This window comes from Gavialis gangeticus, unplaced genomic scaffold, assembly GCF_001723915.1.
Source record: "Gavialis gangeticus isolate Ggan-Ray unplaced genomic scaffold, GavGan_comp1, whole genome shotgun sequence".
NCBI classification, from domain to species: Eukaryota; Metazoa; Chordata; order Crocodylia; family Gavialidae; genus Gavialis; species Gavialis gangeticus.
The window spans coordinates 84579178-84593925 of record NW_017729033.1 but is presented as its reverse complement, the minus strand read 5'-3'; the positions used below and the strand labels follow the sequence as shown (position 1 = coordinate 84593925).

General features: G+C 42.1%; 1 protein-coding gene across 5 annotated transcripts in view; it reads right to left on the bottom strand.

Moving 5' to 3' along the window:
- The window catches only part of SORBS2 (sorbin and SH3 domain containing 2), a 298880-nt gene that overhangs the window by 146259 nt on the left and 137873 nt on the right, over positions 1-14748 (bottom strand). For all 5 annotated transcript variants that reach the window (XM_019525918.1, XM_019525915.1, XM_019525917.1 and 2 more), the window contains one exon: positions 6337-6386. In XM_019525918.1, the coding sequence (XP_019381463.1) occupies positions 6337-6346 (10 nt within the window). In that variant the 5' untranslated portion in view covers positions 6347-6386. The remainder of the gene's footprint in view (positions 1-6336; positions 6387-14748) is intronic.

Genomic DNA, 14748 nt, shown 5'->3' with positions numbered 1-14748 from the left:
TAGGTCTAATTTTTCATTTTCTTTTCTTTTTTTTTTTAAATGCATTTGTGCCAATCTAATGGCTTTGCAGCATCACCAGAGCTGCTGGGACACAATTAGAGTGTTTCTTAGCTTTGATGCTGGTGCTAATTCAGTAGGTACCTAAGGGCATTGTGGGACCCAGCACCAGGTGCTTTAATTAGCGAACTGTGCTAACTAAAAGCACCCACGTGTCACGTGTATCAGCATTGCTGTGTGTCCCCCCTGAAAAAATGGCAGCGGGGCACTTTGAACTAAAGCTCTTCAAATGTGGGGTTTTTTCAAAGCATCCTGCCACCATTTTTTCAGTGTGGAGATGCACAGCAACGCTGATACATGTGATGTGGAAGGCTGGCAGAGTGTGTCAATTTTCATGCTTCAGCAGACTTGATTAATTGAGTCTGCTCTGATGTGCTGGATTTCCAGTATATCAGAGCAGGCTCCGTGCATGTGTGTAGGAGCCCGAAGAGCCTACCCCTGTATTCATGAACTGAATCCTTCTGTGAACCAAGAGTAAATCCACAGATCCAAGATTATCACTACCTCATATTTTAGGTTTGGGCAGGTGGCTGGGAAGTGCTCTTTGCTCTTCTTGACCTGCTGCTCACAAACAGGGAAGGCTTGTTTGGAAATATTGTAGTGGATGACAACTTGGGCAGCTGAAACCACAAAATGATTGAGTTCAGGATCCTGAGGAAAGGAAGGAAGGAGAGCCGCAGAGTAAGGACTGTGGATTTCAGAAAAGCAGATTTTGACTCACTCAGGGAATTGATGGGCAGGATCCCTTGGGAGGCCAATCTGAGGGGGAAAGGGGCCAGGAGAGCTGGTTTTATTCTAAAGAAATCTTACTGAGAAATCTTTGTAGGAATGAACCATGCCAATGTGCAGGCAGACTAGCAAGTATGGCAGAAGACCAGCTTGGCTTAGCAGGGAACTCTTCAGTGAGCTAAAACACAAAAAGAAAGCTTATAAGATGTGTAAACTTGGACAAACAACTAGGGAGGAGTATAAGACTACTGTTTAGGCATGCAGAGATGAAATCAGGAAGGCCAAAGTGCAACTGGAGTTACAGTTAATAGGGGATGTGAAGGGTAACAAGAAGGGTTTCTATGAATATGTCAGCAACAAGAGAGAGATGACAGAAAGTGTGGGTCCCTTACTGAAGTGGGAGGAATCTATTGACAGAGGATGCAGAAAAGGCTGAAGTACTCAACTCCTTTTTCACCTCAGTCTTAACAGGTAAGATCAACTCTCAGACTACTGCACCTAGCATCACAGTTTGGGGAAGGTATGAGCAGCCAACAGTGGATAAGGAACAGGTTAGGACAGCAGTTTTCAACATTTTTTCATTTGTGGACTCCTAAAAAATTTTGAACGGAGGTGCAGACCCCTTTGGAAATTCTGAATGTTGATGCAGACCTCTTTGAGTTGTAAGTTTGCATATTCTTATATTTTTGATTGATCAAAGTCCTTTCATGGATACCCTTAGGCATAGTCTACTGATGCCCAGGGGTCTGACGACCACAGGTTGAAAATCATTGGGTTAGGGACTATTTAGAAAAGCTGGATGTGTACAAGTCCATGGGACCAGACACAATGCACTTGAGGGTGCTGAGGAGTTGGCCATGTTTCATAGTTTCATAGTTTCTAGGGTCGGAAGGGACCTGAGCAGATCATCTAGTCCGACCCCCTGCCATGGCAGGAAGAGCACTGGGGTCAAATGACCCCAGTAAGGTGGTCATCCAACCTCCTCTTAAAAACCCCCAGGGTGGGAGCCTGCACCACCTCACTTGGAAGCTGGTTCCAGACCCTAGCCGCCCTGACCGTGAAGTAGCGCCTCCTGATGTCCAACTTAAACCTTCCCTCCGCCAGCTTGTGACCATTGTTCCTGGTCACTCCTTGCGGCGCTCGGGGGAACAGGGACTCCCCCAGCGCCTGCTGATCCCCCCTAACCAGTTTATAACAGGCCACAAGATCCCCCCTCAGCCTTCTCTTTTGAAGGCTGAACAGGTTCAGGTCCCGCAACCTTTCCTCATAGGACCTACCCTGCTGTCCCTTGATCATATGAGTGGCCCTCCTCTGGACCCTCTCGATGCTGTCCACATCCCTCTTAAAGTGCGGCGCCCAGAACTGGACGCAGTACTCCAGCTGCGGCCTGACCAGTGCCGCATAGAGGGGGAGGATCACCTCCTTGGACCTGCTCGAGATGCATCTGTGGATGCACGACAAGGTGCAGTTGGCCTTCCTAGCTGCCTCCCCACATTGCCGACTCATGTTCATCTTGGAGTCAATAATGACTCCCAGATCCTTTTCCACCTCCGTGCTGACAAGAGGGGAGTTCCCCAGCCTGTATGTATGGTGCCGATTGTTCCTCCCCAGGTGCATCACCTTACACTTGTCCGTGTTAAACCCCATCCTGTTCTCCTCCGCCCATGTGACTGCAGAGCCACTGGCCATTATCTTTGAAAACTTTGTGGCAACTGGGAGAGGCCCTGTATGATTTTATAAGCACTTGTTGATTAGAAACAGTCAGCATGGATTCACAAAAGGTAATGCCTGACCAACCTGATTGCCTTCTGTGATGAGATAACTGGCTGTGTGGATGCGGGGAAAGCAGTGGACATGTTATACTTTGATTTTAGCAAGGCTTTTGATACCATCTCCCACAGCATTCTTGCAAGTAAGATGAGGAAGTATGGGTTGGTTGGATGAATGGACTGTAAGATGGACAGAAAACTGGCTGGAGTGTCAGGCTCAACAGGTAGTAACCAATGGCTCAATGTCTAGCTGGCAGTCAGCATCAAATGGAGTACCCCAAGAGCTGTTTTTTTTTTCAATATCTTCATTAATGATCTGGACGACAGGATGAACTGCATCCTCAGGAAGTTTGTGGATGACACCAAACTGGAGAGTATAGTAGATACACTGCGGGGTAGGGCTAGGATTCAGAGTGACCTTGACAAATTGGAGGACTGGACCAAAAGAAATCTCATGAGGTTCAATAAGGACAAATGCAAAGTCCTAAACTTTGGATGGAAGAATCCCATGGAATTCGGCCGGGGGGGGGGGAAGTGGCGTGGTAGGACCTCTGCAGAAAAGGACCTGGGGGTTACAGTGGACAATAAGCTGAATGTGTGGCAGCAGTGTGCCCCTGTTGACAAGAAGGCTAACAGCATACCGGACTGCATTATTACAAGTGTTGCCAGCAAATCAAGTGAAGTAATTATTCTGTTCTATTCTGCACTGGTGAGGCCACATCTGGAGTACTGTGTCCAGTTTTTGGCCCCCCACTCCAAAATTGGAGAGAGTCCAGCAGAGAGCAGTGAAAATGGCTTGGGGGCTGGGGCACAGGATTTATGAAGAGAGGCTGAGGGAACTGGGTTTTTGTAGCCTGAAGAAGAGTGAGAGGGGATTTGACAGCAGCCTTTAACTACCTGAAGGGTGGTTGCAAAGAGGATGGAGCTAGACTGTTCTTAGTGGTGACAGCTGACAGAACAAGGAGCAATGGTCTCAAGTTGCAGCAAGGGAGGTTTAAGTTGGATATTAGGAAAAACTTTCACACTAGGAGGGTGATGAAGCATTTGAACAGGCTACCTAGAGAGGTGATGGAATCTCCATCCCTGGAGGTTTTTAAGGCTTGGCTTCACAAAGCTGTGGCTGGAATTATCTAGTTGGGGCTGGTTATGTTTTGAGCAGGGGGTTGGACTAGATTACTTCCTAAAGTCCCTTCCAACCCTAATTTTCTATGATTGGAAAAGGGCAAATATAGTGTCCATCTTTAAGAAAAGGAAGAAGGAGGATCCAGGGATCTACAGACTGGTTAGCTTCACCTCAGTCCATGGAAAAATCATGAAGCAGGTCCCTCAAGGAATCTATTTCAAACCACTTGGAGGAGAAGAAGATACTTTGGAACAGTCAGCATGGATTCACCAAGGGCAAGTCTTACTGACAAACTTCACTGCCTTCTATAATGACATTATTGGCTGTATGGATGAGGAAAGAGCAGTTAATATGATTTACCTTGACTTTAACAAGGCTTTTGATATGGTCTCCCACAACATTCTCGCAAGCAAGGTAAGAAAGTATGGGTTGGATGAATGGACTGTAAGGTGGATAGAAAACTGGTTGGATTGTCAGGTTCAAAGGGTAGTAAATCAATGGCTTGATGTCTAGTTGGCAGCCGGTAACAAGCGGAGTGCTGCAGGGGGTGGCCCTGGGGCCAGTTTTGTTCAATATTTTCATCAGTGACCTACAAGATGGGATGGAGTGTACCCTTAGCAAGTTTCCAGATGACCCCAAGCTGGGAGGAGTGGTAGATACAGTAGATGGTAGGGCTAGGATTCAGAGAGACCTATACCAATTGAGGGATTGGAACAAAAGAAATCTCATGAGGTTCAATAAGAACAACTGCAAAGTCCTGCAGTTAGGACAGAAAAATCCCATGCAGACTGGAAACTGATTAGCTAAGTAGCAGCTCTGCAGAAAAGGACCTGGGGGTCACAGTGGACAGTAAGCTGGATATGAGTCAACAGTGTACCTTTGTTGCAAAGAAAGCTAACAGCATACTGGATTGCATTAGTAGGAGTATTGCCAGAAGATTGAGGGAAGTGATTATGCTTCTCTATTTGGCACTGGTGAGGCCACATCTGGAGTACTGTCTCCAGTTTTGGGCTCCCCACTACCGAAAGGATCTGGACAAATTGGAGAGAGTCCAACAGTGGGCAGTGAAAATGGTCATGGGGGTGGTGCACATGACTTCTGATTAGAGGCTGAGGGAACTGGGCTTATTAGTCTGGGAAATGAATTGAGGGGGAGGGAGGAGGGATTTAATATTTAAATAGTGCCTTTTCAGAGTCTGCGATGGAGGTGGTACAACCAAAATCCACAGCAAAAGGAATTCAGATGCATTGACTAACTTCTAAAAAAAGTCACAGTCTTTTAGAGAACTTGAAATTTATATCAAAAGTCTCACTGCAACTAGGAAACATAACCTCCTTTCTTTTTGATATGATGCCATGAGAAGGTTATAATTCACATGTGATGTCATAGTAGCGTTGTTAAAGTGCAGTATTTGAACAAAACACTTTCCAGATGAGAAACCATAAGGTTTAAATGTGAAAACTATAGTAAAATGTGTGAAGAGCAAGAAGTAGCTGAAATATCTCTGATATCAAAGTGTTAATCACCTTACATAGGTATGAAATGCTCCTTAGGTTATAAAAATGGTTACATACACACATGTGGATATATATTTTACTGTAATGACAAATCTGACCATAAATGCAGAGTAGAGGAAAATTGTGGATGTTAAAAAAATATTTCTTCCTTATTAAAATCTTGTGTGCTCACCGAACACCATGTATAAAACAATATGGGAGAACAGCTGAGTAAATATCCAAAGAGAAACTTCTGGTGACCAAAGAGATACTTGAGCTAATCTGCTCCATGTGCTCATGCTGCTTGCCATTGTATTTACAGAATTTCTACCTGTCAGATTCCAGGTCCCCATGAATCAGGGTGGTACGAACACTGTATACACACACTTAATGGAATCTTGTAAGGTTTGTCACTGATTTTGACAAGACCAAGATTTCATCTGTTTATTTAAAACGGGACTGATCCAGCTCCCACGAAAGACAATGGCACAACAACTACTGCTTTCAGTGATACAGGATCAAAAAGGTCCTTTGAGTAACATGCCACTAAACAAATCCTCTAGAGTTGGGTTTTGCAGAGGGGAGGGGTTGGATTAAAACTAGCTTTGAGTTTTCTATAACAGCAGTCTGAAAGATAATATAAATGCATATAAATTATCAATGTTAAATTGCTTACCTCTTGCTACATATACATACATCTCAGAATACAGAAATGTAAGAATATAGTTACAGAAGGCATGCCTTATAGCACTGTTTTCCTATGATGATGGGATGCTTTAACACACTTTCCTATGGCTGTTGTGTGTGCCATTATGCCTCACACATGTATATTGGTATTGTACAATAAAACATGTTTACTTACATAAAAATATATACACATTAAACATACGCACATACACATATCTATAACACATACATATGACAGTAAACAAGATCAACTGCATATATCTTATATATACATTCATCTAAACATGCATATCAACTTGTATATATAGCACGCACAGATATATGCAGACATAGTAAACAACATCCTATTTAGTTTTAGTTCAGCTTATGCATGGTCATTGAATAAATTAAAAATATTTTAATAATTTGGGCTTAATAGTTTGTTTATTAAATAAAAAAATGTAAGAGGAAAGAAACATTTCACAGAAATGCATACCTGTATTCATTTTGACACTGGAGGTTTTGCTACAAAAGTCTTCAGTTTTCCTGTAGAAAACAAAATGATCTATTAATTTGTCACAAGACAAAGGTATGTAGTACAAAATGTCATCAGGATTTTTTTGCAGGAGGTGGGGGGGAGGGGACTAACAAATCAGTGTCATATCAATGATAGTCCCATTTTAACACATGCTTTAATTAAACTGGCAACCCTTGTGCCTCTGAAGTTAAGGCTGAGTCAACACTTCCATTATAACCTAATCTATTTTAAAATGTTTGTTATCTTGGTCGTAAACATTTGCTCTGGGATGAATCTGGCAACTGATTTTTGATCTCCAAATTATCAAACTAAAAAAGCATCTCATATAAAGGAATGTGGAAAATTATTTTAAAAAGTTGTTTACAGGTTTTGCACAAAAAGACTACATAAAATAAAGACTAGTTACGTTTTATTTTATAACAGCTACAAGCATTCAAGCAATAGCTGTTTTTCAGCAATCATCAGAAGAGTTACAGCTTTCTTCATAAAATGACCTACTATAGCATTTCTTAACATGGGATACTGTGGTGTTTCTCCCTGTTGCTTACTGCAGTACTAACAACAGACTAGGGCCTGTTTTGGCCCCAGTGGAAATAAATGCCCAAAGTCTGTATTACTTCAGCAGATGAAAGATTAACTTCCCAAAAGGTCTGTTCCTTAAGGGATAATAATATGCCTTGAAGCCAATTATAAATACATTAATCCAGGAAGCTGGAACAGTTAAAGTCTCTTGGACCGGAGGTCCCTAGTTCTCCATGACGTTTGAAAACAGCCAAATAAACAAATAACAAACAACCAACAAACAAAAAAATGACAACCAAGGAGAAGGCAGTATGCCCTAAATCAAGCCTGTCAAACTCATCTAGCCTGTGGGCCCACAGACTGGCCCCACATGCCGGATTCAGCAATACAGGGTGCTCTCCAGGGCACACATACAGTACGTACCCTGGAGCAGCCCATGTTGCTTGCTCCATTCCTGCACACTGCAGGTAACATGTGCTAGCACTGGCATTGGCACTGGCTTGGTATGTGGTGTGTGAAGCTGGTCCTGGGCACACACTACACAGGGCATGTTGGGTAAATCTGGGGCATGCGCTGCTTGTGGTGTCTGAGCTGGACTTGCCTGCTGGGCTAGATCCAACACACGGGGGTTAATCTATGGGCCTGTTCTAGACTGGCCCTGGACTGCAGAGCCACATGTAGCACATGCCCCAAACTGGCGGTGCACACTACATGCAGCATGTGCCAGCTCTAGCCCCATGCAGCATGTGGTGCACAGAGCTGGCCCAGAATGCACTGAATCTGGCATGGGTGGCTGGTTTGAGGGTCTGATCCAGACTGGCTCTGGATCCAGTGTGCAGGGCCAGTTTGGTGTGGGTGCTGTATGCAGTGCTGCAGCCCCACTTGCATTCTATGCAGCCAGCTGCAGCCCCACTCCCATGAGCAGCACACACCACATGGACTTGACATGCCAGCATGTGCTGCATGTGGCACTGGTCCACAACCCACAGGCAGCACTGTGGGCCAGAGAATCTGGCTCTCCAGGTTGGATCTGGATCTCAGGCTGTATCTCAGACACCCCTGCTCTAAATTTAGCCTAAACTGAGCTGCTTTTAACTCCTGGGGCTGTAGTTAAAAGTTTACACAGTAGTCTGAGATAAGAACACACTAGATCTGACTTTCTGTTACCTGTGTCAGTTTGTAGTGCTTTTTTAAAACCCATTTTAGATGCCAGTGGCACAGAGATGATAAAAGGACAGAAGGCTGCAGAAATGACTCCCAGGGAACATGGCCGATGCTGAAGTTACTCCCCCCCCCACACACTAGAACTGAAGTGGGGGGGTGGAGGGCAGGGGAGGGTTGCACTGAGCAGGACAGAACAAGACCAGAATTAGCTGTATTCCATCTCTCGTCAACTGGCCTATTTCACCCCTGGGTGGGCAAGCATCGAGAAGTGTCAGGAATATGGGAGGCACAAAAATGGCTTAAATTGCTTTTTCCCCTCCTTCTCTGTTTCTCTATCAAGTGCAGAAAGGGAAGGAAAGATTTTAATATCAAGGAAAGCATTTGTTACAATAATGTAACCACTATTTTTTGATATACCATCTCTCTGCACACCCACCCATTTAGAACAATGATGGCACACACATTGAGAAGGGGTAGAAGGCAACTATCATATTGTACTTCCTTACTGGTCACATATGGTAGTATTATCACTGCTATTAACAGTGAATTTTCTTTTGCTGTAGATTATGGGACATAACAGGGCAGATGGTAAACAAAAGGAGCAACATAGGAGCTGAGAGAAGATATGGTGGGGTGACTAACAAAATTTCATGACATCTGCTTACAGTACAACTATCAGAAAATTAGCCCCTGAGAATTCTCAATAGAGGATTTAAAGATTAAAGAGAATCTAATTTATTTTGTTCAATTTTGATAAACTGTCTTTGATTGTAACTTTAGGTTTGCATAACCGCCCCAAATTATTCTTGAATGCACTGAATTCTTGGAGTGTTTTCATGGTGCTAGAGGAGACAGCATTTTCAAGTATTCTTTTAGCTTGGAACTGTTTCAGAGGCGGTACTATGAAAACAGGCTATAAAATGCAACACTACACAGACTCTCAGGAAAGGCTCAGTGAGTACAGAACTCTTTGTACGCCCTGATGTCAAAATGATTTCTAGCAGTTAACTTTGATGTGTTTACATAAAGTTTGTTTAATTCATGCTAAAGTTTTACACATAATACTCTTTTTTTCTTGCTAAAATGGAAACAAACTGACATCAATGGAAGTTGTTTTGACTGGGTTGAGTTTCTACAGGTCTCTCTAGTAATTTGGTCGCAATTATCGAGGGATTGCATATAGAGCACCTCATCATTCCTAACTCCAGCGACTGAGCAGTTATTTAGTACTTGTATAGTAGTCATTTACAATGCAAATACTAAATGACTGCACAGTAACAACTGTGCAGTCATTGTCTCATGTAGATGTGGCCAGTCTGAATCTGGATTCATTTATGAAGATTTAGGGACACATTTTGATCTTGAATCCATATTCATAAGGTGTTTGTACGCATAAAACAGTACAAGAGACACACAACACAAAACAATTCTTGATTTTTAACAAACCAGTGGTACTAATCTAAAATGACTTTTACCTTTTGCTAAAGTACTGAGGAACATTTAAAATACCACTAATAGGAGTGCAAGAATTTAAATAGATGCCAGAAACTTAAGAGTCATACTTCTGTGTTCACTTTTTCCTTTTTTAATTATGTTATATCCAACAATATCTACAATTTCTATCTGTATAGACTTATATCAAGGGACTGTTGAGAATTTTAAATAAAGCTACAATTTCTATCAGTATGGGCAAAAAACAAATTACAAAAAGCTAAAGGTGGGGAGAGTTTATTGATCATCATTGCTCTGTGGCAACTGATGTGTGTGTCTGTTCCTATCCTGCGGTAAGGATAAGTAAACCAGAGCAGCCTACCCCCCAGATGAAGCAGAGTGAGGTTATTGTAGTTTCCTTTCCACTTACTGTGAAATAGGAGAGGACCCACAAAGCAATTACCACAAAGCAGCAAACATGTGGACCTCTTTTAACAAGTATAAATTTGTTGTCTATCAATATCCTAAAACTGAAAGCAATTAGGGAAAAGAAGACAGGTTTCATTTTATTTCAGCACTTTTACATGCAGTTAGTTTGACTGCTTTGTGCAAATTGCTCTCTGCAGACAGATCCTTGTGCATACATAAGCGTACAGTGACTTCAGATACACATGGAGCAGTTTGCAAAATCAGGGACTTACACCATTTCATGAGTCAGGCTTTGGTTCAGGGAAGCATTTAATCAAGGACATGTCTGACTTGAAGCAACCAGGAGAAAGCACAACTGAGTTAAGCTGCTGACACAATTTTTGTAGCATTATGAATTATTTTGCCATAGATTCATAGATTTTTAGGGGCTGGAAGGGACCTCGCAGATCATCAGGTTCAGTCCCCAAAGCCTTTTAGAAGTCTAGGTACATAACGTCTACCTTGTCTCCCATGTCCAGGTGGCGAGAGTAAGCTTGTATACTTACTTCATTTGGGAAAAATCAGGATCAGAAACAAAATATTCAACAGCACTATGTACAAGAAAGAAACCATGCCTGACCCCGCTACCGCAATCCTTTATTGGTGTATCCCTAGATGCATAAGTTACCTGAAGAAATGTGTTCTTAATGTTAAGAACTTAGTAAATCGTTTTAACTTGACTGACTGCAACTGAAATAAATTCTTTCTTATATGCATTCAGCACTGCTGCCACTGGGTGAAGGAACACAGCAAAGTTAATGGACTGATGATTTTTTCATGAGTTTGAAAGTGTCTTGTATTTACGCCCCATCCTTTTGCCAGAGGTATAAAAATTAGCAGGTTAAAAATATGATTTTATGACAATTTATATTCATCATGAACCAAATGTGCACTCCCTTTGTTGTCCCCGCCATTTGTAATGAATTCCACCTCTAGCACCTTTGGTAAGTGAAGTAACTGGCATGTAATACAGCTTGCAGATGGATTGTCAGCAGGTTGCATACATCTGTGTAATTTGGCATGCATTTGATTGATTCTGTTTTTGTTAGGTAGCCAGCAGCATCCAGCTTTTTGGGAGGGGGAAGGGTTTTTTCAGATGTGTGTGAAGAAGGCGAAGTCAGCTCTGTATTAATCTTCTTTGACAGATTGACTGAGCTCCTACTAGGGACTGAATCCCACTGCATAAAGTATCTACACAATTTGGGAGGAAAATGACTCATGGGTTATAACTAGGAGTGGATTAGTCACTGTAAATGCTGTGGAGGCTGTTCTACTGCACTTCCCCCCATGGACCTACTTGAGTCACTATCAGATGTTTATAGCCCACTTCACAGAAACTGGGATTTAAAAAACTCAGGAGTAGTAATGCTTCTGATTCCATCTCTGCAATAAGTCTATTGTGATATTCCATTTGAATATATTTTAACAAAAGAGAAAGAAAAGATGGGAAGCAAGAACCTTCTCTAAAAACCTTTGGTTTTATCAGATGGCAACACAGCATTCAACCCAGCCTGTGTTTCAGGATGTGCTCTTTTGCTGAACAGTGACAAAGGATTGAACACACTGACAGCAACATCAGTACTGACTGACGCAACGCCCTCCTGTTTCAGTACTTGTTGGTATCCGAAACCTGCAGTGCCAGAGCCCATGGGAAAGGAAGAGGCCTCTTCATTTTCTTCTACTTCTCCCCATTATCCTCAAAAGATTTTTTTTTTTTAGATTTAGAGCAGCTGGCAGAGGGACCCAGGCAGGGAGAATGCAGTGAAAGATGGCACACAAAATAGTGTGACAAATTGCAAAATAATTAGATTGCATCAGTGGCAGCTCATATATGAAGCTGTGAAGAGATGAATCGCTGCCCTGCTGTGCCCCAGGCTTGGAGAGTGCACTGTGTGCAAAGCCATGGTTTATGTGAAAATGCATCTGATAGCAAGCTCACAAATGTAACTCAAATGTAACCCACAAGGCAATGCACAAAAAATCATATCCATAATCAAGTAGGTGTTGTTTATTTATTGTGCATGAATAAATAAGTAGTGAAAATAATAGCAATATGAATAAATCATAAGAGAAACAGATATGCAGATGGCAGCTTTGCTTTCTTTGGATTTAGTTTAATTAGTACGAAGTGTCAGAATACTGCAACAGTGGCACCACATGAGTGCTTATGCTAGGCCCAAGGTCAGCACTTGAGCCTGAGCTGACTGAGGTGCTTAGAAGTTAGGCACATGCTTAAATGTTTTGCTGGACTCAGGCAATATTGCTCAGTGATGTAGGAAGCTGAATTCTTCAAATCTCATTATAGTCAGGCTAAATGGGCCAAAGTAGGTCAAGAAGGGACTCTAATAGGATTCTGGTTAAGGGGCATTTATCAACTTTTGCACAATTCCACACGGCATTTATGCACATAACGTGCAAAGAAAACAATCAGCTCATGAAATAACTTGCATACCAACAAATAATTTAGAGAGGACCATAAACTTGAGCCAGGGTGAAGCTATGGAGCTGCAAAATAGTTGGCTGCTCTGGCAGCGTGACAGGTGCTGAAGGTCGTAGGTGGGTACTGGGGAAAGTTGAAGCACAGGGTTGTAAGGATAACCGGGGCACATGATGAGATAATTCACAGCTGTCAGAAGAAAGGGCAGAGGCAGCTGGAAAGGGAAGAAGCTGTATTTGTGAAATTAGCTAGGTGAAAACATTAAGGGAAACAGGAGCTGGGGGAAGAAGTCAAGGATGACTTAGTGAGCGACAACAGTTGAATTTTGTGGAGGTGTCCATGGGGTAGTTTGCTGGCAGGAAGACAACTCCTTATGCTGACACACACAAGTGGCATAAAAATAAATGTGTTTAAACAGTAAGGAGTAAGGTTCTGAAACAGCCACCCAACCCAAACAGTATGATAGAAACACACTTTTAGACTTGAAGTTTGATAAATGTATTAGTGCCACTACATAACATGATTGTCTATGAGAACAGGGGACTAGCCTCGATGAAGGATGTTCCTTCTGTCCAATAACCCTAATGATCTATTCTTTTCCTTTGACAAGATGCATTGTTTGGTGCCTGAGGGGAAGTCCCTGCACCCACACCACACACAGCTATCATTTAGCGACTAGCCATCAAGGGAGCTCACTAGTAAAGGTCTCAGGATTGGTGATGCTCCTGTAGACAGAAAGACCAACTTCACTGCATAATCACGCAGGCCTTACATAGTCATTTTATAGAAATGTTTAATTATGAACAAAGATAATGTTGAGAGTGGCTTATTTCCTCTGATTACCTGATGTGGTTCCTTCTGTAAGGTCATTCTGTATCTCCAGAGACAGCTACACTGAACTAAGAGAATTTTAAGGAACTCTAAGTAAAGTGGACTATTCCTATTACATCATGCACAAGCAGTTGCTTAAAACACCACAAAGAAAGTTTGTCTAACTGTGAATGCTTCAGGCCACTGCATGGTGCCGATGCTGTTAAAGGCCTTGTCTTTCTACTTCCTTTATTTTCATTAAAAGGAATGTTCTATGAAACAATTTGACTAGTTGTATGCTGGAAAAACAATAGTTTGGTCCCTGACCTTCTAAACTTACTTACAAATCTACAGTCTTATTATAGACATTTTTTGTCTCATCTCCACAAAGTAATTTGAGGAATTTCAGGATATTTTTTCTGAAAATAAACTGTGTGAATGACAGAGAGGAAATATCAAGAAAGCTAGACAAACTTACAGGGCTATGTAAATTTTAGTAGCTATTTTTGCAGCTGCAAGAGAAAACAAAATCATACAAATACGTTTCTTTTACATTCCGAGCCTGCATACAACTTTACCAATAAGGGAGGTTTTACTTATAAATTCAATCAAGTATTTAATTATCCTATTTGTGATTTTCATTACTTTTTATTGTTTGACTAATTAATATGGAAATAAAAACCAAAATGGGTTTGTAAATAAAAGGAAAACTCTGCTTATTGTTTTGAAATAAGACTATATATTTTCCACCATCTATTATTTTGTGTGCCTTTTATTGTTTTAATTGCACAAAATTATAATTTTTACCACATTAAATAGGTGGGAAGTTTGTTTGTTTTGTTTAATAGAATTCATTCTTCAGGACAGGAAATCACCTATAGAGCTGTGAGAGGTGTTTTGAGGGTCCCAAATACAAGTATCTATGTATGAATAGAATCATAGAAAATTAGGGTTGAAAGGGACCTCAGGAGGTCATCTAGTCCACCCCTGCTCAAAGCAGGACCATTCTTAACTAGATCATCCCAGACAAGGTTTTGTTTGCTTGGGTCTTAAAAACCTCCAAGAATGGAGATTCCACAACCTCTCTGGGTAGCCTGTTCCAGTACTTTACTAGTGAGAAAGTTTTCCCTAATATCTAACCTAAATGTTCCCTCAACTTGAGACCGTTGACTCAACTTGAGACCGTTGCTCCTTGTTCTGTCATTTGCCACCACTGAGTTCAGTCTAGCTCCAGTATTAGCTAGAAATACAAGTACTGGGGGAAATCTCTCAGCTGCTGGGGGCCACAACCCCTAAAGGTCACACCAGGATTAGGCCATGTGTTGTGCAGGCCACAGTAAGACAAGCCAAGACTTCCCTATCTCCTCCCCCGCTGCATGGTGCACATGAGCAGTCAGTCATTTCCCCGCATTGTCCACCATGTATGTGTGTAGACTCCCCCACTGTAGAAGCTGGAGGGCCCCTGGCTGCTGCCGCAGGCAAAGAGATAATGGGAGCTGTGGATGGGTGGGTGACTGGGGCCTCATGTTAACCCTTTA